This window comes from Ambystoma mexicanum, chromosome 11 (genome assembly GCF_040938575.1).
Source record: "Ambystoma mexicanum isolate Mex_15411 chromosome 11, UKY_AmexF1_1, whole genome shotgun sequence".
Classification (NCBI taxonomy): Eukaryota; Metazoa; Chordata; class Amphibia; order Caudata; family Ambystomatidae; genus Ambystoma; species Ambystoma mexicanum.
Window position 1 is genome coordinate 1481653333 of NC_090934.1, and position 24551 is coordinate 1481677883.

Consider the following 24551-nt stretch of genomic DNA (forward strand, 5'->3'; position numbering starts at 1 on the left):
GTGGAAGCATTGGGAATTCGCGAATAGCGCATCCAGAATAACACGCATTGGCAAAGCCAAGAGGTGTTTTGCAAATGCAGACAATACGCCTTATTTGTACTAATGGGGGCTTTAGAAAATTGTACCCGCTACGTTTACAAAGCCAGAACTACTGTCTTATCCAATGCTTGATTAATAGCAAGTAAAGCCTTTACGAACCGAGCCATTGCTGCCGGATAAAGATATCTCTGCAATAGCTTGGATTTAAAGACTGGTGTTGGGTGAAGGTGCCCTCATGTGCAACCATCTTGATAATCTTCTTGACATCAGAAGATATAAGCCTTTGAAGAAGAGCATAGCTCGGAACACGTGTTGGCTGTTTCAATTGGAAACCAATCTCTGCAACCAGCATTGAAACAGAATTGTGGCCGTGTGCACAGTGATTGTATTACTATATTTACTGGCTCTTGGATGTGGAGTCCTAAGCAGAGGCTCCTCGCTCTGATACTCACCTGCTGCTTGATGCCCATGCATTAGTAGTTTTTTCAGTTTGCAGATAACGTTTTGGTCTAGCGCTTGGATTACCAGTTCTTTTCTGCTTCTTGCTTCTTTTTGTTTAATAGCGAGTTTATCTTTTCTTTGTTTGACAAACTATGCCCCTAACTTGAAAATCCACTTTTTTTTCATTTTCTGAAAGTGCTTACAAAAGATTTGCAGAACTCTTGCCCAAAGATCAAAGACATGCTGACGTTCTCTCAGTGAGGCTTCCACAAGACAAGATCCTGACGCTGCCAGAGCTTAAGGTGAGCCCGTCCTCGGCTTCAACGTTTATTTAATTTCATCATTGCGTTTCTGTAGAGTTGAATATGTTGGGTATTTCCACTGTAGTGAACAAAGGGTGAACACAACAGGCCCGCTTATTTTTTATTTTTTGTAACGGGGGCTTTTTTGGATGAGGACGTCAATATTCAATAATACAGTTCCCAAAAGAGATACCCGGGTGTTACAAACATGGCTAGGGAAAATGCAAATGACACAAAGTTGGTATTCTCATAATCGTAATTAAATAAAAAAAATGGTAATGGTCACTAATAGATCAAAATTCCAATGTATTGAAAAATTATCATAAGGAATGAAAAACCACATCAGAGAACACAATGTAAAAAATAAAAACGTAAGCAGAACACAGTCAATCTGATTTGACCTCCGACAGTCTCATACTTTCTATTTGAGTCAAGATTGTCATGGCACTCATAGGTGAGGTTAGTAACCTTAAGTGAGTGACCATTTTACACAATTATTTTCCATGTACATAAACATAGGCCCTCACGGAGAGGTGTAGACAACTGAGTAGGTTTCTAGCCTTGTACCCCAGCCCTCAGTGACTTGTTCTTTCTTTAAGGCTTAGTCAAGGCCGTCTTCAGGACACTCCAGGACACTTTTTGGAATAAGGACACGTCTTTAGTGTTCAGCATGACATGATTGACGAATACATCTTCTGACTTCGTGTCAGTCGGAGGATGCTCAGTGGTACTTTTCAGTGTGGCTACGTGCCCCATGGAACTTGAATGCTTCAGTGGACACGGCACTCCGCAGACAACAAAGTTGGGAAGGAGTTCAGATTACCTGAAGCAGAGACTGATACGGTGTTGAGTGCAAGCAGCCAAAGAACTCGCCGTAGACTACGGGGTGCCTCCTTCATGGAGAACCATAAAACGGACCTTTGCTTGCCGAAAAGGAAAGAAAATAGGCTGACAATTTTTTTTTTCTTTTTTTTTAAGTGTCCATGAGACCGTAACCAGCACGGAAACAAGTTCCATGGGGCACGTAGCCACACTGAAAAGTACCACTGAGCATCCTCCGACTGACACGAAGTCAGAAGATGTATTCGTCAATCATGTCATGCTGAACACTAAAGACGTGTCCTTATTCCAAAAAGTGTCCTGGAGTGTCCTGAAGACGGCCTTGACTAAGCCTTAAAGAAAGAACAAGTCACTGAGGGCTGGGGTACAAGGCTAGAAACCTACTCAGTTGTCTACACCTCTCCGTGAGGGCCTATGTTTATGTACATGGAAAATAATTGTGTAAAATGGTCACTCACTTAAGGTTACTAACCTCACCTATGAGTGCCATGACAATCTTGACTCAAATAGAAAGTATGAGACTGTCGGAGGTCAAATCAGATTGACTGTGTTCTGTTTTTTACATTTAGTGTTTTGTGGTTTTGACGTGGTTTTTCACGGCTTTTCCAATTTATTGAAAAATTATAAAAATTTTGATCTATTAGTGACATTACCATTTTTTAAAAATTTAATTACGATGATAATACCACCCTGTGTCATTTGCGTTTTCCCTAGCCATGTTTGTAACAGCCGGGTAGCTCTTTTGGAAACTGTGGCTATTTCCACTGTACTTACAGCTATAGATGACATAGCAAGGGACAGTTTAATGGTACATGCACATAGCCTGGCGTGCAAGCAGCAACCACTAGAGACCTCAAGTGGGGCACAGAAGTGCATTGAAGCGGAGCCAATTTACTGGGTGGGTTCTGTAAAGGCGAAGAAACGCGGAACCTAGTTGGATAGTGTTGTGATGTAGTGGGGGGTGGGCTTGCTACAAGAAGCTGCATGTTTTCAGTAGTTCTGAAGGCGATTGACCAAACCTTGAATGTGGATGGGTAAGGGGTTGCAGAGACTTTGAACATGCAGTTGGATAGTAGGCTGAGCTTGCGTTCAGGTACTATCAGGAGGGCTTTCGTAGACGGAGGATTTAGCGGGTTGGTTTTGGCAGAATGGTGCAAGCCTTCTGACACCTGTGTAAAAGCCAACCTTTGGAAAAGGGCGTTTGTGTGCAGAATCCTTGAAAAAAAGTGTGTACTACCAAGGATGTTGTATAACACATGTGTGCTTCACCTTAACACATGTTCAGTGGCAACTGGTGTGGGGGCGAAGTAGGGGAATGAGTGGAAGGACAGGAATGGATTTAAAAAATAAACCTGTCCTGAAAAGACTCAAATGAAAGTAAAAGCAGTTGTTGATCTATCCTGTGCATTGCTATAAACAGGCAAACCCATTCGGGGACCGCATCTGCCAGGTGTTTTCCACGTCTGAAGACCATGATGGCAGCATGTCTTTTGAAGATTTCCTTGACATGCTGAGTGCTTTCAGTGATTCTGCTATTCCTGATATCAAGTCCCACTACGCCTTTCAAATTTTTGGTGAGAACAGATGTCTTGAAAATTGTGATTAGTGCTTTGGCTCTCCCGAGAACTGTAAGCCAGAGTCTGACTGAACAATGTGCCCCAGCCACAATAACCACTTATCTTTTGCTTTCAAGATTTTGATGGTGACGGAACCCTGGACAAAAGAGATTTGGAAAAGCTGGTGAACCGTTTGACCGGGGACGCCAACGACACCAAGCTGACGGAATCTGAAATGATCCAGCTGATTCAGAATGTGAGCTTGCCACCAAACCACAGCATGGCTTTATATAAGAATTCAATGATCTAGATGTCCTTCTAGTAATTGTTTCATCGTCCCTTGTGTTTGAGACTCCATCTATGCCGTTCCACTCTTTGTATTATTCTGGACCAGCATCTAAAATGCAGAGGGTGTTTATACAGTTCTTGAGCCGTGTTCAGGGATAGTTCTTCAGGGGGTATAATTAATTCTTATTAATACACGCTACACTAGTGTTAGACGGGGAAGCCATGTTCATAGGTGTCGATTTCCTCTTCTATGCGTTGCCACTTTGTTTTACCTTTTGGCTGTCTGTCACATCTACAGACCTTGTGCTCAAAGCAGCCATCGGTTACTGGTTGGGTGGGCATTATTCTTCTCTGATCTTAATCATTGAAATACACTGCCACTAGGGCAATCTTTATGCTGGCACCATTGCCCTTGATCTTTATGCTGGCACCATTGCCCTTGATCTTTATGATGGCGCCATTGCCCTTTATCCTTATTTTTGACATTAGATATCTTACAAATATTTCAGCACGCTGTGTGGAAATGGCTAGGTATATTCAGAAAATTGTGACCCTCGACTGATGACCGAAGTGAGAGAAGCAGGTTTACTAAAGGCTGTACATTTGCATCATGTTAATGCTTCTGTGTCTCTTTATGAAGCACATTCAAAGGTTGGATAAACTATGAGGGTTTGAGAAGGTTAATATTTCCTGCACCTTTTTGTTTCTGGACAGATCTTGGAGGAATCTGATATTGACAAGGACGGGACAATAAACCTCTCAGAATTTCAGCATGTCATTTCAAGATCCCCGGATTTTGTCAGGTACCCTTGTATTTCTGTCAGCTGAATTAATTGACCTTTCTGCATTTAATTTTTTTTATCTGGTGATAGTCTATTCTGTTTGTGCAATAGTGTCTGAACTACTGTGTGATGGTTGGCCATCTTCTCCATAGTGCGGTTCACCCAAAATCTGTCTGCAGACTTGTTGTTTGAGTGTATATCAAAACACAGATTTACATTCCACCATGGATACTGTGAGCAGTCAAACTGTTTAACCTAGATGTGGTTCTACACCGGTTACTGATGGCACCAGAAGTTACAAGAGCAAGAAGGGTGCTTGGTTTGTTGGTCTTGGGTTACCAAGAGGCTGGTTAGCATCACCTCATGTGCTAATGCCTTCAGGAAGTTAACCCTGTAAGGGACGCGGTCTTGTACAATGAGATATTACTTGTAAGTAGTGAGCGCTAAGTTCTTGCAATTCCTGTGCTGCAAGTTCATGTCACCTGAGGCTGTTGTGACTGTGAAATTACTCTGTGGTCAGGCCCCCTTGTGGAGACTGTCTCCTTCATTCTCTTACCATAGGCCCACTGGATGGCTGGGAGAAAGGTTCCTGTTCCTTCATACTCTAGGAACGTTTTTGTTCCATTGTGGGTTGAGATCTGAGGTCTTCTGCACAGCTATTTGGAAGCCTCAAACATCCCTGGCTGACTCCGTGCCCTTGATCTGCCTCTCAGTATAACCTTTGGTTCCTCATAGCGACTACAACCAAAGAAAATGACTAAGTCCAGTCTGCAGACTCTGCACCACTCATCTGGGCCGCCGATCAGTAGTTTTTGGTGCTGTTTTGTAACTTGGTGTTTTGCCAGTCCATGCCTCTCTAGAGCCTGTTCATTGGGTGTGTTTTCGGCTCAGTTATTTAGGAAGCTAAATCTGACCTGTTATGCTTGCAATGATTGCGGCAGATTTAGTCCATATATGCTTGTATTTCCCTAGGCCATTCAAAGTTAGTTGTATGGACATCCTTGGCACCGGTTTCCAGGACTTAATCTCACTGATGCAGACTATAAGCAAACCTATTTTGTGCACTTAAAGACTGGAAAGAACCCCTAGTCCTCAGTTGCACTACTCGAGTGAGTGTTTCACCAGGGGACAACATGGCTTAACGCTTGCCCCTGACGAGTTTGGAGTTGTGGTAAAAAAAAGAAAAGCAGCGATTCAGTAACTGACACTTTTTGGACTAATAGAATAACAGCAATTTTTACCACATAGCCGAATTGTGTGCTGGACTTTGATGTGAAGGATATACTTCCAGCAGATGTTGTAGGTGAATCCTTGACTTTAAAGGCGAAAATCGGTGGATTTACTGTTTGCAGTAAATACGCAAAAAATGAGTGGTGGTAACGATGTTGTGGACCCCAATTGTGCTCTTTTTCACCTCCTCCATTCTGTCAGGCCCCCCTGGACAGTCTGGGGCCCTTCGTTGCTCTCTGGGACCCTCTCAGAAGCTTTCTGGAGCTCTCCGATGTTTCAGCAAGGTGACCAGACAGCAGGCAAGGAGACAGTCAAGTTCATCATTCTTCATTTCATGCCAAGCTGATCACAGAGCACAAACGGCATCCTTGTCAGGTACACGATCTGCACTCCCTAGCTCAAAACGGAGCTCTCTTATATCTAGTCAGAGAGAGCGAATTCCGCCCCCACCTTTTCTAAATATGTCCAAGCAAACTCCTCGTTGAGCATTCGCTCACCGGGCAATTATTTGTTATATAGCTAAACCTTCAAAAATAAAATACATTCTGGCTTTTTCCCGGTGCTCTGCCCCAAATATAGTTTATGCAGCTTGCTCCTTTAGCTAAGTTTCCAGACACGGCCCAATTAACTGTCTGGTTTTAGCACATTTGTCGGATTTTTGAAAGCAGAGCAGCCTTGAATGTTTCAACTTTAGAATTACCTCCTACTGCACGCTCTGCAGCAATTCTTCATTTCCCACATTTTAGCAGCATTTTCAATTTACAAGCATTTCCAGTAAAGGCATTGTCCGAGTTCTTTTCTGTCTGTGTATAGGGAAACTTAACATGCATTCTGTACCTTGCCTACTTACTAAACAATGATAAATGCATTTTCGACTTTATAACCTTGACACTCTTTAGAATACTAAAATCCCTTAACATTGAGTACTATTTTCACATAATTACAATACTAAATCAGTCTATACGGATTTCTCTGCTTAGCTCTAAGTGGGGGGGCTGCCCCCCACTGCATTCAGTTGTTGGTACCATCTCAGCTCCTCCATTACATTTCCCCGTCTTTAAAGTTCCTTGTTTGCAAAAACAATAACTTTTAACCACATCCATGTCTACTCTCCTTAATACTTATCTAAAAACATCCTATCGCATTCTTACAATTTGTCACATACTACCGTATTGTTATTTTTCAAACAAAGCATGTGTCCTTTTCTTTAAGCCCCACTTCCTGTAATCATTTGCTTTAAACTAACTGTATGCCTTAGATAATTTCACAGCCATTGTGAGACTCGAGAGGTTGGTCAAGCTTTGAGGTAACCCATTAGACCATTGTCTCTTCGTATGCCATACCTTGACTGCAACTCCCACCCCAACAAAATAAAATCTCTCCTTGATCATCTTCTTCTGCCCATGCATATATATATATCGTTCTCACTGTGTCCTTCGCTCTTTTCCACTCTTTCTTCTTCCGTATCTTCCACTTTACTCGTCTTTAGTTTGGCGTTGCTGGACCGTCTGTGTCCCGTCACCTTTGTCCTTTCTTTTGAGCTGTTTTCACAGTCAATCTCCCAGGTTCCTTTGATGCTTAGTCCATTGTCTTTTTTTTGTTGTTTTTTTTCCTTTCCACAAGAAGTTCATTTTTACTAGAGTATCTTTCTTTCAATAAATTCATTGTTGAATGAGTCCAAAAGAGGGGATGTTTCAGCATAGGGACACAGGGTTGGGGGAGTCTTTTGCAGACACGATTCAGCATTAGGCTTTCACTGGGTTTCTCTAAGACCTCCCTCTTTCCTCACGCAGTTCAACGTTAATTTCCCAAGGCATACAGGTCCCTCGACATATAACTGTAATATAAAACGGAATGGGTTTCCTTTGTAAAATAAACATGTCTCTTCTATTTTGCACATTTCCTACCAACACCTCTCTTTTTGGCATTGGCTCTCGTACCCTATTCCTGAAAAATCGCAAGACATTCCCTCTTATTTGACACCTCTGCCTCCTAGACAAAGCTACAAAACATTTTTCGCTTAACCATTCCCTTTTTATAGGTCATTCTTGCATTACAACAAAATACCCCCATCCCTAGCTCTGTGTCAGCTGCTAGAACAGTTTTGTTTTCAATAACGTATAATACATATTGTCCTTCATGGGACACATTCCCCCCCCCGCGCCCCTCCCTCCCGGGTGCCACATGCAATTAAGGAAAGACGTCTTCTTCCTTTCTGGTCTTCTAAGCACGTCCGTAGCAGATGATGGAAACGTCCTTGGGGATCCCCACCGTCTGTAGAAAGTTTATAGGGACAAAAGTCATTCGGGCACTGGCAAGGGGTCAAGTTTTTTTTTTCCCAACCTCAACCCTTTCCTCCATTTCTGTTATAAAAAAAATACTTTCTGGATCATTCTCCCCTATTCGTTGGTGCACATAAACAACTATTTTCCAACCACCCCGCAGGATACTTAGTTTAGGCTTGGTTCTTTGCTCAACTTAGCTGCACATGCTTGCTGGTTAGTAGTAAATACTTGCTGGTTAGCTGCACATGCTTCCTCAGCTCAGCAGCCATTCTTCCTTTTCTTTTCTTGTCGTTGGTTGGACCATGGCCTTTGCTTGTGCTTTGTGTTCATCCTATGGAGACAAAACGGAGGTGTTTCGCTGCACACCGTCCCTGCCTAACTTAATCTAGCCTACCCCTATTTTCCAAGACTATGGCACCAATTCTTACTACGTGCCTCCATATTTTTATCGTACCCAACAATGTTTGCCTCTTCTAATGATTGCATACCCCTATCGCATCAGTCTTTTTTGACATTATGGACATGAACATAATTACTCGCCTTTTAATTTTACTTCTGTTTTCTGTGGTTGTCTGAAATGGCCATGCTGTCATCTATTTTCTACTCTTTCTGACCTGATTATACCCATCTTGGGGAAAAACAGCTAACACTTGAAGACATTGCCTCTTACTGGCTCTTTTCCTGTTACTCACCTGAATCCTCTTACTTTTAGCGCTGATCAATTGTATGTCCACATCCTGTTAGCGTGAACTAGTACTTACCTTTTTCTCCCTAATTTAAGGCCATGCAGAAATTTCTCGTGCTTCCACGCAAAGCTCCATAACATTTTTTTTAAAAAAACCATTTTATTGATTTTATTCAAACAACAAATAACAAACCCAACTGGGCATACAGTGGTTACATATCTTGCTCGTAAATACACATACATTTTGCTTTTTCGACCACTTTCTTCCCCGTCCCACACCCCTCCCAAGACTACCGTCTCCCATTGTTAGTCTCCACCTTCTGCGGTGGTGGGGGCCTCTCCCGCCACGTTTATCGAATCATCATCACTTGGTCCATCATACGTGGGCCCAAACAGCTCTGCTATTATCTGTCTCCAACCCACTAGGGCTCCGGCTTCACCCTCCGTCTCCTTTGCACGCTTCCTGCCATGCCACGGTTTCTGCCTCCGACCACTTGTGCAAGTCCCTCCACCACGTCTCCACTTTGGGCTTGTGGCACGCTTTCCATCCCATCGCAATCCTTCTCTTCGCCAATACATATGCCAGATCTTTCAATTTGCTCACATGTTTAAGCTTCCGCGGTCTGGGGAACCCTCCCAACAAACAAGCCCACGCCGTATCCACCTTCATACGGATTCCCTTGTCTTCCATTTTCTGTGCTATATCTCTCCAGTATTTCGCTATCTGTGGACATGCCCAGAACATATGCACCATCCCTGCGTTTTCTTTGCATTTGGGACACACCTGGCTTCCAGCATTCTTAAATTTGGCCACCTTTAATGGCGTCAGATATGCTCTGTGCGTTATATATAACTGTATTTGTTGCAGCCTAGCGTTTCTCGACACTTTCTTGTGATACCCTTGAGCCCTTTCCCACATCCCGTCACTCATCACATCTCCCACTTCCTCCTCCCAGGCCAGTCTAAGCTGCACCACTTCCTTGCCCACTTGAGACATCATCATCTCGTACACTCTAGACGTTTCATGCCCACCTTTCGCTATATCATATATCACATCTAGTGTGGTGTCCGGTTCCTCTGCGAGTTCCACTTCGGACCAGGTACCTTTAATTTGTTGTACCATCCTGGTATATGTAATATATTGCCCAGTGCTCAACCCTGTTTGTTCCACCAGATCCTCAAATTCCAGTATTTTCCCCTCTTGCCACACGTCCCCCAATGTTGCAATTCCCACCGGTTCCCAATATTTCCTAATCATTAACCTAAGTTGCTCCTCTGTTCCCGTCATTGTAACCAGTGGGATTTGCGGAGAGCACAGGGCCGGCTTATCCATCAGCCGGCACGCCCTCTGCCACATTCCCCACCCAAGACCCAACATCCCTGGGCGACCTCTTAGCTCCCGCTTGGGTAACCATATCATTTCTCTAAAAAAGTATGGGGAGCAATCCCCTTGATGCAGCCTATGTTCTGAGGTGGGCTCAGCAGAGAGCCATTTGGCTACATGTTGCATCTGGCTCGCTACATAATATACTTCCCAGTTAGGTAATTTGATGCCTCCTTTCTCATGCAGGTTTTGGAGTTTCCATAGGGCTACCCTGTTCCTCATCCCGTGCCTTAGGAATTCCCTGCATATACTGTCTAGTTTAGTAAAGAATTGCCAGGGTATGGAGTATGGGATGTTCACGAAGCAATGCAACAGTCTGGGCAATGCCACCATCTTGAGCATCGCCCCCTGTCCCATCATTGCTAAGGGGAGTTTTGCCCAGAACTTCATGCTGTTTTCCAGTCTCTGAACCGTTCTTACTGTATTATGCCTATGTTCGGCTTCTACTGTATGATGTATATCTATCCCCAGATACCTAAAGGTTGTGGTCTCCCACGGTATCTGGAGTACCGGCAAATCTTCGCCAAGAGCCCTCTGTATCTACCCAGCGGAAACACACAGGATTTACTTGGGCTCACGGCTATACCTGAGAGTTCAGCATCCTATCTATCACTTCTAATCCATACTGCAGATTCTCCTATGGGTAGCGCAAATACAATAACATGTCGTCTGCATATAGAGAGATTAAGTGTGATGTTTCCCCAACAACAATGTCTGTTTCATCATATTGCTGTCTCAGATAAATCGCTGGGGGTTCTAAGGCCATAATATATAACGTGGGGGACCAGGGGCATCCCTGTCTGGTCCCCCTACCAAGTTACCACCTTTCAGAAATCACAGTTCCTGTCCTGCTAATGGCTCGCTATATAGAAGTTCTACCCAGTGAAGATATCCTGGTCCCATACCATAGCTGGCTAGGGCCGCCTTCAGCCAGGGCCACTTGACCGAGTCAAATGCCTTGATCGCATCCAGCGACACTATCGCCATTTCACTAGTGTTCCTTTCAGTATGTTCAATCACTCGATGGAGTCGCCTTAAATTGTTCGAGATATTTCTATTCGGGACATATCATGTTTGATCAGGGTGAATTAATTTGGTTATGACCTTTTTCAATCTGTTTGCCAACACCGCTGTTAAAATCTTACTATCTTGGTTTAACATAGATAGGGGTCTATAGGAACCACAGTCACTCCCAGGTCTATCTGGCTTGGGGAGTGGTATAATAACTGCTTCACGCAGCGATTCTGGTAGTCTCCCAACTTCATATGCTTCGTTAAGCATTTCCAGCAGTGGGGGGAGAATCTCTGCTTTATATGCCTTATAAAATTCACTCGGGAGTCCGTCAATTGCCAGGGTTTTGCACGTGGGCAGCTGCCTCACTACTTCTTCTAGAGTGATTGGGGCATCCATCATCTCCCTTTCTTCTACACTTATTTGGGGCTGCCCAATATCTTACAATACGTCTCTTATTTCCCCTCTCTCACTTCCCTTCTCATCTCCATACAAGCGTCTATAGTAATCTACAAATTCTTGGTTGACCCCCCTCCTGTGTATCCACGACGTCGCCATCATCTCTCACCATTGTTCTAATTGGGGGCCTAGGAGTCTCGTTTTTGTAAAGCCATGCCAGGAGTCTTCCTGGTTTGTCACCTCCAGCATGCTGTCTTTCTATGTACTTTTTATAGTTAAGGTTACATAATCTCTCCCAACATCCTGCACATTTCTGCTGTGGGCCCAGAGCCTTTTCCATATCTGCCTTAGTGTTACTGCCTTGTTCTAATACCCTCTCCAATTCCTTCTCGACTCCTGTAGTTCGGTCAGAATCCCGTCCTGCAGTCCTTTAGACTTGGCTATGGCTATTCCTCTCGCCACCACTTTAAAAGCTTCCCAGAGTGTCCCCGCTGTCTTTACACTGCCAGTATTTATCTCAAAATAACGTATTCTTTCCTTCCGCATGTCCTCCCTGAATACGCTGTCTTTAAGAGCTTCTGCACGCAATCGCCACGTGGGTATCCTCCCCCTAGGGGGTCAGTATTGCCATGTTAGCAACAGTGGCGAGTGGTCCGAAAGGACTCTAGCTTTGTATTCCGCCTGTGGTATTTCGGTCAGCAACTCCTGCGTGACAAATACATAGTCCAATCTTGTATGTAGGCCCTGTGGGGCCGCATAATGTGAATAGTGTCTATCTGCTCCATACATCTGTGAGCCCAAACTCCGCCAATAGAGCATTTAGTGCCTTTCCAGCTGGGGTGGGTTTAACTATTTGTGTCTGATCTATCTATGGTGGGGTTCAGCACACAATTGAAGTCACCCCCCTCCCCCCCACAATATGGCCCCGCCCACGCTGCCGCTGAGCTTACTATACAGGGTCCTAAAATACGCAGCTGTATCTTGGTTCGGAGCATAAGAATTCACAATGCAGATCTGTTTTCCACCATCCCTCTCAGAACCACCATCCTACCGTCTGCCTCTACCTGCGAGTTCAGCAACTGGAACGGAACATGCGGGGCCACCCATGTGATTACCCCTCTTGCAAAGGCGAAGTATGGTGCCCCCACTATCGTCCCTCTCCATTTTTTCTGTATCACTTCTAGTTTATCTTTCGTTAAATGAGTTTCTTGTAACATGGCTATATCCACTTTCTGTGTAGGTACATCATTACTTTGTTCCGCTTCAGATAACTGTTGAGGCCCCTAACGTTCCAAGTGACTATCTTAAGGTCTCCCATGGTTCATTTTGTTTCCCGTGAGATGTAGGCTTACCACTTAACACTACCCCAACTATAACAAACCACAGCACAGAACCCCTTCCCTCCCTCCTCCCCACCGTACCCCAACAGTTGCCCAGCTCCATCCCTGGATCTCAGGCTCCCCTGCGTTTGGGCCTACCCTGGTACCCCGAGCAAGACCCCAGCAAGGGCGTCACCGCACTATCGGTAACCTAACTAAACTATAAATGGGGGATGTACAGGTTGGTCCTGCAAGGCTCCTAGTTAAAGCCTAAATCGCAATATTCGCAGATCATGAATGTATCTCATCCCGACAACACCATTCCGCTGGCTACTGCAGTGACTATATTAAAGTCCCATAGTCTTAAGTTCTGAGACCCCCCGGTGCCCCTCTCGTACATTACTTTTCCGCATCACCACCTTCTCCTGTCCGAACGTCGGATTCCTGGGGGCAACCCTGGGTGTCGAGCCATCCCATGGCTTCTTCCGGAGTTTCAAAAATCAAAGTTCTGTGCTTATGAAAAACCTTCAGTTTGGCCGGGTAGAGCAGCATATATTTATGGCCCGCTTCTCGCAACCTCCTTTTGACTGCCCCAAAGTTAATTCTGCTCCGCTGCACCGCCAGGGTATAATCCGGGTAAGCCGTTATCATTGCTGAGCCTTTCTGTATTGTCCCACCTTTGTGGAAGTGTTCCACGATCCTTTCACGATCCCTGTAATTAAGTATTTTAGCGATCACCGGCCTAGGTGGGCCTCCTGGCGGCGGTCTCCTCGTTAGGGCCCTGTGCGCCCTTTCGACTGCGAACACCTGAGACCGCACTCTCCCAGTGATTTCCTGTAGCAACATTGTTTCAACAAAATCCGTGGGGTTATGGCCTTCGGCTCCCTCTGGTAGTCCAACAATACGGATATTATTTCTCCGTGCCCGCCCTTCTGCCTCCTCCGCTCTGCTCTGCTCTGCTCTCCAGATTACCCACTCGCTGTACCAGGGCATGAAGCTCCGATCGGTTAGAAGCACAGTCCGCCGTGTTAGGGCCCATCTCCTTCTCGAGGTTCTCGGTGCGCTCCACCAGAGACTGTACGTTTTGTCGTAGCAGATTTGCATCCTCCTGCACTGCCCCGACCTGAAGCTCCAGTGCTGTTTTTAATTCTGCCACCGCCAGTTCGAGCTTGGTCTCCCAAGCCGCTTTCAAATCGGCGATCGCTTCGAGGACCTCCTGATTCGCGCCCATGGTGGCACTGCTCCCAGCTTGGGCTTTGTCTTTGCTCCTGGCTCCTTCAGGGCCTGGTGGCGTCTTTGTATATTCCTCTAGTGTAGGTTGCTTACTCTTCGGTCTTGGGGATTTATTAGACATGGCGCTGTGCCTAAGAGTCGCAAATCAGCCCCTTCACCCGTGGTCCTCAATCCCAGCAAGGGTGGATTCTCACTGTCCTCAAAGGGCCGGTGGTGTCTGCTAGTTTCTTCGATCGTCCACGCTCCGTTCGGAGCACTCCACCAGCATTTTCCCTTTCGTTTTCCTTCTTCGCGACCACCCAAACTGAACAATATGATAGTTATTTTGTATCTCTAGCGATCTTCTTCTGCCGTTGTCGGACGGAGACAGCCCTTTGTATCAGGGGTGCGCCCCTCGGGATCTTTGTTCTCGTCCGCGGCCATTTTGGTGCCCTCTCCGCGGCCACCTTCTCAGGAGAAAGTAACAATGTGGCCGTTTCTTCGCTCCAAATTTGCCGTCGGCCCGCTCATACTCTGCTCTGTATCTTCCCACGCCTGTACATACTTTTGGGCCACCACTGATCCAAAAAATATGCGTTTCTTGGTCGGATCAAGTTGTCGGATCACGGAGCTCGCAGGATTTCCAGCCTATTCCATGGCTGCCAAGCCACGCCCCCCAACGCTCCATAACATTTGTCTGAAAAATAAATCCAAATCGTTACAAGCACTCAAAAAATTGTTTTTTACTTACCTCACTTTTCTTAAAATGGCTTGTGTATTATTTTCCTTTGTTTAATTGACCCAGTTTTTTGTCAGCCATACTTCTTTTCTCGGTCTTCATGGTCTCTGATGCTTTTTACTGCCCTACGCTCCTTTTTTGCTGTTGGCCAGGAAACCTCATAAGTGCGATTTGTTTTCCGATTTATTTTTTATTTCTTTTGTTTTTTTGTGTCCGTTTTATGCTTTTTTGAGTTTATTCCCTATCCATTTATTCATTTGTCCAATTGTTCCCTTTCTTTTTTTTATTAATTATTTATTCAAGATAATCAATCATTTTCATCTTTTCCTGATTTATTTATTTCCTGTTCCTGTGTAACAGAGGCCCAAAGTCTCCCTGACATTTTTTAATCCTTTGTATTTATTTCATTTATAAAGCGCACCAGGCCCAAGGGCAACGGGCGCATCACTTGGTTACAGGCATAATACAAGCAAGGGCAATTGAATTATACATACAACAAATATACAAACATATGAATTAAATATACAGATATATACAAATAATGCATGGAATATACAAATGTGGGATAAAGAGGTTAAGGCAGTGGGCAGTAAATGCTGTAACTGCTGACTCTAAGGTAGGTCGTGGGTGGACCGCCAAGCTTTGGCTTTGCGTTTGAAGAGTGGGAAGGAGGTTTCAGCTCTCGGGGGGGGGGGGGGGGGGGGGGGGTGGGGGGGGTTAGGTAGCGAGTTCCATAGCTTGGCCGCTAGGACTGTGAAGCTACGTCCACCGGATCTTTGGAGGTTGAAGCATTGCCTATCAAGGTAATTAGTTTGGGCACTTCTGAGTGGTATGTCAAGTAAATCTACTGGCTAAGTAGCTGGGGGCTTGGTTGGCGAGGCTTTTGTGTGTAAGCGCCAATGCTTTGAGAGACTCTTTGGGAGACTGAAAACCAATGGAGATTCTGTCTGGAATCTGAGATGTGCAGGTTCCTAGGAAGGTTGAGGGCCGCTGTAATTGCGTTGTTTTGGATGATTTGTAGTTTTTTTTTTTTGGATTGCATTGGTTGGTACCCAGATAAAGGGCGTTGCAGTAATCAATTTTGGAGAGGACCAAGGTCCTGGCTAGTGTGGTGCATTTGGCTGGTGAGAGGAAGGGGCAGCATGCTGTGATGAGCTTACATGTGTAGGCTGCTGCAGAGGAGACTGCATTAGTTTGTCTAGAGAGAGAGTGTGGAGTTAATGCAGATACCAAGTGTTTTAGTATCCTTAGCAACTTTAATAGTGTTGCCAACAATAGTGAAGGAATTAAACGCTGGGTCAAGCTTACTAAGTCTTTGGTGTGAGCCAAGGATGAGGAGCTCAGTCTTTTCGTCGTTTAAGCACAATTCATGCTGAGCCATCCAGGCCTGGATGACTTGATAAATGGCATTGATGGCTAGGGTGTCAGTTTTGTGGTCTCCTGTGATGGGGATGAGTGTTTGGGTCTCGTCAGCGTAGTTAGTATACGTGACGCCCAATAGGTCCAAGATGTCAGAGGGGTTTTGTGAATACATTGTAGAGTGTTGGGGGAAACACATGATCCTTGGGGGACTCCACAAGTGACAGGAGAGGGTTCAGTGGTGATTGTGGGAGAGCAGACCCTCATGGATCTATTGTCAAGGAATGAGGTGATCCAGGCAGTAGCTTTGTCTGAGAAGTGGGCAGCAGTTTTAAGGTGGCATAGGATTTGGTGGTTTACTAAATCAAAAGCCGCAGAGAGATCTAGAAGGAGTAATAGGGCAAGTTTGCCCTTGTCCTTTAGGTCCTCAATCTGGGTTTTGAGCTCTAGAAGAGTGGTTTCGGTGCCCTAGCGTGGTCGGAATCCAGATTGCCTCAGTCCTAGGAGATTGTTGGTTTCCAAGTATGCTGCACGATCAAGGATTTTAAGAAGAAAAGGGACCTTGGTGATCGGCTGGTAGTTAGTGGGTATGTTGGCGTCCAAGGTGTGTTTTTTTTAGGAGTGGAATGACCCAAGCATCCTTGAGGTTGTTAGGGACGATCCCAGAACTGAATGAGGAGTTTAAGTGTACTAATGAAGGGAGCTAAGTTATGTGAGGCCTCCTTAAGGATGGTGGCAGGGCAGAGGTCCCCCTGACCGTTGGAAGGTTTGAGGGTGTTGATGATGTGTTCAACTTCCATGATGGAGAGGGGTGAAAAGCAAAATGGTTGCAGAGAATTCAGCATTAGTTTTGGGGTTATCCTTGGTAATGTTATGTGAACGATTAGACTGCAGGCTGTTTTTTTTCTCATTCATTTTGGTTTGGAGGGTAGCAATCTTACCCAGGAGGGCCTTTTGAATGTTAGCACACCAGATACTGTCTTTGGAACAGGTGTCTGGTGGGGTGGCGGGGGATTCTAGTTCCTTAAGGATTTTGAATAGCTCCTTGGTGTTGGATTGGGGTAGTTCGATATGTTTATTGTAAGACCGTGGGGTTGGAGCAAGAGGGGGAGAGATCATTGAGGACAGGAAGGGTGAGTGGAAGTAACTTAGCACATGTTATATTACGTTTATTTCTTGTGGTAGTAGCTGGCGCAATGTTGGTGATAGTGGGGAGGATTTTAGTTGGGATGCTGAAGGTGATAAGGTGATGGTCGGTCCATGTACAAGGTTGATTAGAGTTGATAGTGATGTCGCAGTTTAAGTTGGCTATCCAATCTAGGGTCCTGCCCTTAGAATGAGTAGGGGAAGTAACACGTTGAGTGAAACCTAGGTTAGATAATAGGTTATTGATTTCGAGGGCCGGAGCATCGTTTGGGGTCAAGGTACCTAGGTTGAAATCACCTAGTACAATAATTTGGGACTTGGACTTAGTGTTGTCGGTGAGGACATGAGAAAGGTCTTCGGCGAAGGCAGGAAGTGGGCCGGGAGGTCTGTATATAATGTGTAGTGTAACAGTCTGGTTAGGGGAGATAGCTAGTTTGGCTGTAAGTAGTTCAGCTGAAGTGATTTGGCAGGGAGCAGCGGATAAGCGGAGATTAATTGAGGTTTTGTGGATGATAGCCACGCCGCCTCCTTTTGGATTGATCAGTATTACGATCACTTCTGATGATGGTATAGCCTTCAGGGATGGCTAATGATAGAAGGGGTCCTGAGGCAGCGTGAAGCCAAGTTTCAGTAATGGCTATAAGGTCTAGGTCGTGAGTTGTAATGAAATCGGCCATATCAAGGGCATGGGCTGTAAGTGATCTAGCGTTGACCAGAGCAGCCTTGATGCAAGTTGTGCTACTTGAGGCTGAGGGTGTGTCTGGCGTGAGAATGTTAGCAGTGAGTGTGATTGCGAGTTGTTGGTCACGGGCTGCGGGCTTAGTAAGTGATGGTTTGGCTGGTAGGTCAGTGATGTAAGGGTGGTGGGAGGTGTGAGGGAGTCTAGACCCTAGTCTGGAGTTTCTCATAGGTACCGTGCGAGGTTGGTTAGGTGTAGGCTTTGTGGCGAAATGTTGGAGCCATAGATGTGGGTGGTTAAGGTAGGAGTTGGCAGCTGGGAGGTTGAGCGTGTTAGGCAGTGTGATGTGAGGCTGCTGTGTGAGGCACAAGGCGAAGCTGGTACTGTGCAGATGAGAGATGGAATGCATGTTGAGTACAAATTGTGTCAGTAGAGGGGCTTTAGTTGTAGTATTAGCGCAGCGTATAAGTGGTTCTAACAATGCCAGTAGTTGAACTAAAAGGTAGAGTACACGTTGGAGGCGGGTGAGAGTGGGACTCTGGGCAAGCATAGCAGCAGGTGGGTATGCTAACTAAGGTCAAAAGGTATATCGCAAAAGGCACTGGATGGGGTAACAGCTGAGGTGGCAAAGCTGTTTTTTTCTCTAATCGATCAGGGCACCCAGGAGGTGGCAGATGAGGATGATTAATTCAGGCAAATATTCCACAAGTAGGGCTGATGGTGTGTTTGGTAGTCTAGGAGGGCGCAACCACAAGACTTTCTAACGCTATTTAACTTGCCTGCACACTGTATCACTGCTTATAGCCCTATAAGAGCCACCCTTTCTCCCTAATTGCTATCATTTGCTCCTGCTCTTCTCCCACCGATCTACCTACTGTGTTTGGTTGCCCCTTTTCATTTTGGGGCACATCATTAGCCGTATGTACCACCTTGTTTAATGATCTATTTGCCAGTAGTTTATACTGCCTTGCCATTGTACTGACCTTACTGCGAGAGCGCCATCACCGTCTCATAAACTGCTGAACTGCATAACATTGCCTCTCTACGAAATGCAATCATCCTGTCCCGCTGCGCGAACGTCTTGTTCTCACACGGATTAGCCGCATTTGCTCACTGCTCTCACTGTTATCCGCATGTTCCTCTAATCTTCGTCTATTCCTGCGCCTACCATACTGTATCCTTAACCTAACCTGACTTAGCCATAAGATCTGTACATGGCATGCCGACCCGGTCATATTGCTGTTTGTAGTCCTTTTCATGAGTGTTCACGACTTGACGCACTGTTGATTTTGCTTGTATGCAGCCCCTCCATGTGTTTTCACGACTTGCTTCACTGTTAATTTTGCCTCTTTAGGCAGCCCTTAGAATGTCCACGATTGACAACCTCTTGTGATTGCGCCCTCCTACACTACCAAACACACTATCAGCCCCTATTCTATCTATGATTATTCTAATCCTCTTTTATGTTGGGCATTTATTTCATTATTTTGTTATTCATGTATATTAAAACACTTCCTTCCTTTTTTTGTTGCTGTGAGGAAAGTACCATTTCATACTCCACTAAGCCCTATATGGCTGCATTGTCATCTATGATGTTTAACCTAAATCTTTTTATCTGAACCATTACTGCCCTTCATGATTCTTACTTCCTTTAGTTTGCTCCTTAATCATTTGCCATGTTTCCCTACGTTATGGCTGCCTTTAATTTCGTGGAGGTCATCTGTCTCTACCTCTTGTTCGCAAATGTTCATAAATATTTGCGGCTTGCGCCTGAATTTATAAAACATTTTCATTATTTCTCCACCAGGTCATACAGCTGGCAATATTTCACCATGCTGCCACAATAATAACATCTTTTGTCACCCAAACAATCTCAATGGCCTTCTGCCGCTTTCATGCCTTCAAAATTGTGCTCATGTCTAAATGAGGCATGTCCTAAATAAACATGCTTTCCTTGGTCCCCTAAACACTATCCTGTTTTCATGCTTTGTCATTCAAACCTTTCTTCATCCATCTAAATCCTATAATACCAGAATCTCAACTGATCGTCCCAAATCAAAAAATGTTTTTTCCCTATTTTGAAAAAAAAAAAATGTTCTCCACGCTATCCGCCAAGGCCTCAAAAATTGTAAAATACCACCCCTGGTATAACACCATTCGAACTGTCCTATCACTCATGGTGGAGCTCCTGAAAAAGGACCTTTAGGAGCACCCCAAAACCCCCCCTTCAATACATTTGTGCTCTCCTCGAAATTCCACAACGCAGGTCAGAGGACCCAGTAACCCCCTTCAACTACAGAGGGCATTCTAAGTCAAAATAATAGAAAACATGAATGACATTGGACCATTCAGCTACAAGGCGATGCCTGCCCCTGCCCGCACGTTAGTTTAAAAACCCCATGTAAACTCGCGTGCTTCTCATCTCACGACGTTCATCAATACCTCCTTTAATCCCAACACTATTTCTGTAGCTGTAAAACAACCCTTAGGAGCGTTCCTCCACTCACCCTTGTCTATGTCATGCCAGGTGACATGCTACAATCCCTTCTGTTGCACTTATCATTGAGTGCCATTGCTTCTGCTTCACCGCCTCATTCATTAATGCACCGGCCCTTAGCTTTCCCCGTAATACTTACAAAACCTGCTCATTCATTTCCTGTGTCAGTATCAGTGTTAAATTGGGCTTCTACACTGCCATCCTTGCAGGCATCTTAAAAAAAAAAATCTTCACAGGCTCTAAAAGTGCGGAGTGAGTGATGCTGTGTGCAACTCTCAGTATTCTTCAAAAGAATATACATTACTCACACCATGCGAGCTGCTCACTGGCTACCCGTGAAGGGAACGGTTAATTTAAAAATCACAAATGTATGTCTCACAGAGCACCCTTATATCGAACTGATGCTGTTAATGGAGTCAGTTCAGCCTGACCCAAAAGAAGTCACCATGTCACTCAACTACAAGTCCCATTAACCAAAAGAGCTAATGCCAGAAGGCTCGGCTTCCCCCGTCTTGTTCCCAAACCATGGAATGCTCCCTCTAGCGAACTTAGAGCAGAACCATCCCTTCTCATTTTTTCGCCAAAAATCCTCAAAACTACTTTAACTACCCTTATTAGTTCCCCCAGCAGTGTCTATATGCATCCCCCTGCTACTTACTTAAACTCTATGCCGTATTTTTACTCAGTTTCTACTCTATCCAATGTGAGCTAAATATGCACTTATCCATTGTAACTACAATATGTATTCATCTAGCCTATAACTACAGCCGAAGCTGTGGCACGTAGTAACCAATTGTGTATGCCCTTTTCATTGTAATCTACAATCCTCTTCTTTGCAACAGCACCACGATGCCTAAGGGCTTCTGTGTGCTCCATGAATTCTAATAAATAAATAACTACAGGTTTTTTTTTCATGCATTCAAACCTTTCCTTTCTACTAGGAATCGCTCATTCCTTGCCACAATACAGTGGGCACCACTATTGGATTAATACAGTGCCCCTTCTCTGGGTATTCATGGACAACTTCTCAAAACAAAAAAAAATAAAAATATGTATCACACAGAAAAATGCCTTTAGGCAATACTGAATATTCCCATTCAGAAACCTCTCATAAGCCAGGGGAAAAAACTCACTGGCTATCGGTAAACAAATGCATTCCTTTATAAACTCATGGGTAGCACACAAAAGATGTCTTTTTGTCCAGGCCCTTTCACACTCATCTGAATGAATCACTCTTTTTAGTCCATCTGACCCTCCTGGTCAGACCAATATATATGCCTATCTTTAAAAATCCACAACTGGGTGCCCAGCTTTAGCCATCTGGCTCCTAAAAACTGGAATGCCCGCCCACCAGCACTAAAAAATAAAAGAATCTTGCATTGCTTTCCTCAACAGGCTGAAAGTATTAATATGCAATCAAGCCCCTTCCTAATCTCATGATAAATAGCTAGGATGTCTCCAAAATATGCCATCCATGTGCTAATTCTTCTCTTGTCCAATGTATTCCTGTACCAGCACCATTGCATCCTACACGTTTAAATAACTACCACTGAAAGGTGCCTATTAAAATCGCACCACAGCAGACACATCTTCCTCCAAAGACTGTTAAACCAATGCCACACCTATAATCCTAAAAGCCATCCTTGCTACACGGATATGCAGTCCCAATGTCTTATCATTAGACTAAAAAATAATTTTCTCTTGCCATATTTCTCCTTGCATTCCAAAACCCAATTGCCACTTAACCTTTTTAAACGCATCTGATCATCTGCTGGGTTGTCTCCCTATAAAACACATTCATTTTTTCTGTTTTGCATAAGTATTTCTTATTTTTAGGTTGACACCTTTTATTCCCAGGTGCCTCTGTGTTTGCATATTGCTGAGCCTACATGTACACTCACTTACTTGACCCCTGTTCAACAAATTCATTTGCATGTAATGCGCTTTATAATAACTGCAACATATAAACCACACTCACTTGAGCATTTTCCTGATCACTGAAATAGCCTAACAATTACATCGGCTGTTAGCGTGTCTTCTTACCACATATAAATAATGTATGTAATGTTACCGCCCTGCTACAACATGACCACCATGAGTCATAATGAAAAATGTAATGACCCAACCAGATCCGAGCCCTGCGTTTACAAGCCATCCCACTGAAATATTAAGCTGCTGTCCTCCTTAATAAATATCCCCTTACCGCTGCGTTATTACATGGGTTAGCTGCAACTACACTTAGGAATTTTTCCAATTTCCAAGTGTGGGCATCTTATTCCATAATTCGCAACAATGCTCAGAATGATTCTTCGCATCGGCGATCTGTATTTCACACATTGTTTCCAAATGAAATAAAGCCTGTCTTTTAATGTTCTCGTTTGGGTGCGATAAATAGTCTTGCAAGACATGATCATTTTGCTTTCTTTCAACATGAAGCGATCGCTATGCTTGGCACTGTTATCTGAAAGAACTGCCATCGCACATTCTTGTCTTGATACATCACTGCATTCACTCTCGTGGGCCATAATGAAAGCATGTTTATTTTCTCTTGTATTACTTAGTCGCATCCCGCTTAAACATTAGTTTTCATTTGCGTGTTTTTTCAAACCGCTGCTCTGTTTTATGCTACACGAATATATTCATGTTTTATTAAAATATAAAAACCCAATAACTTTTGAACCACAACATGCAACCCCACACAACATTCTAACAAAACAGCTTATACATATTTCAGCAAATTTAGGCGCAAATACGCCCTCGACACTAGGCTCCGTTTTTGCTTTAAAAATCATTCAATCATTTCTTGTCTGAAAACCCATTATCTTACACACTTCACAGGCTCACAGTTCCTAATTTTAGCTAGACTCTTACCCTTTATAATAAAAAGACACTTCTGCACAGTGCATTCCTGGCCAAAGCCCTTTCATTTGAGCTCTCGTCTTGCTTTAAATAAAAACAAAAACACAATTGCTATTCATGTGCCGGTCTGCCCACTTTTGCACATAGCAACACTGTTTTAAATCTCAGATGGTTCTTAACTTTTGCGCTTTTAAACAGTTTTCTCTGACTTTATATTCAACAATGTTTGTAACACCACATTTCTCTTTAACACAAACCATAGTCTAAGCACAACATAATTTTTCTGTGTCGTGTTCCCCAAAACACAATTTATTTTTCTTCAATCTACAAAACAAATGTGTCTACACTTTAAAATTCATTTTCTAAAGATGCGCTTAGTTTCAAACACACACGCACAGACTGAAATTCCACAATACCGCCCTCCTTATCTAAACCTCATCAAATACTTCCTTCACATCGGCACCGTTCCTTTCCCATCAATCACTGTAAATCCAACGCGATTTTCTGTTTTCAACTCTGCACAGTTTCAGTGCCCACATAAAACAGCCCCTTAAAATCACTATAACTTTGACATTTGAATGCGAAACTCTACCGTATTTAGCGCGATTCATCAGTTATCTTGTCTAGAACTAGAAAATTTAACTCCATAGTTGCTGGTTTTAATTTTTGTGATGGCTTACAAGTGCAACAGTTTTTACACTTATCTCAGAACTGTTTGACTCTTTTGATATGAAATCACCACACATTTGTGTGCCTTAAATCATAGCATCTGATCTTCTATCTTATTGTCATTTTTTTGCCATTTTCAAAACCTTGGCTGGCCTCCAATTTTTTTTTGATTTAGCTTGAAATATCATTTTTATATTAGTTCCAATGTTTTTACAGTGCACACAGTTACGCCATAAAACGAAAGAAATGAACAGCCATAACATATAACAATTAGACGGACAACATAAAATTACATCTGACAAAATCAGACCAGACTCCTGGCCGGCTGCATGCATGTGTGCCCCTAAATATTTCATTACAAAGCGCGAGTTCACCACTTACAAGGAATCTGTAAATTCTCATGGTCGCCTAATCTCCCCATTTAACTGGGCTCTGGGTGCAAAACTCCATCCAGCCGTCTTTAAATGCTAAGCAAATGGGCGTATCCTTTCACTTCTCAGGTGTCTGCCCTGGTATATACATTCCCCTTTACTCCATTCTTATCTTGGGCAGAACAGTATGGCTCACCTTAGTCTTGATCGTTCTGTCCTGGCTCTTTTCAGCGTGAAGAGATGTACTCTGTTCAGTCATTTGATCAGTCTGTCCATCATCTAATCTGTCCTGGATTGGCTCACCAAGTGTAGTGGAGGTGTCATGACCTGATTGTACTCTTTTTCACCTCTTCCATTCTGTCAGGCCCCCCTGGACAGTCTGGGGCCCTTTGTTGGTCTATGGGACCCTCTCAGAAGCTTTCTGGAGCTCTCCGATGTTTCAGCAAGGTGACCAGACAG

The 24551-nt window shown here is 44.1% G+C and overlaps 1 protein-coding gene across 1 annotated transcript in view; it reads left to right on the top strand.

The window, feature by feature from the left end:
- CIB1 (calcium and integrin binding 1) overlaps nucleotides 1-24551 on the top strand; it is a 73978-nt gene that overhangs the window by 37656 nt on the left and 11771 nt on the right. Inside the window, exons 3-6 of the mRNA XM_069625214.1 lie at nucleotides 677-782; nucleotides 3043-3196; nucleotides 3316-3434; nucleotides 4181-4269. Of these exons, the coding sequence (XP_069481315.1) occupies nucleotides 677-782; nucleotides 3043-3196; nucleotides 3316-3434; nucleotides 4181-4269 (468 nt within the window). The remainder of the gene's footprint in view (nucleotides 1-676; nucleotides 783-3042; nucleotides 3197-3315; nucleotides 3435-4180; nucleotides 4270-24551) is intronic.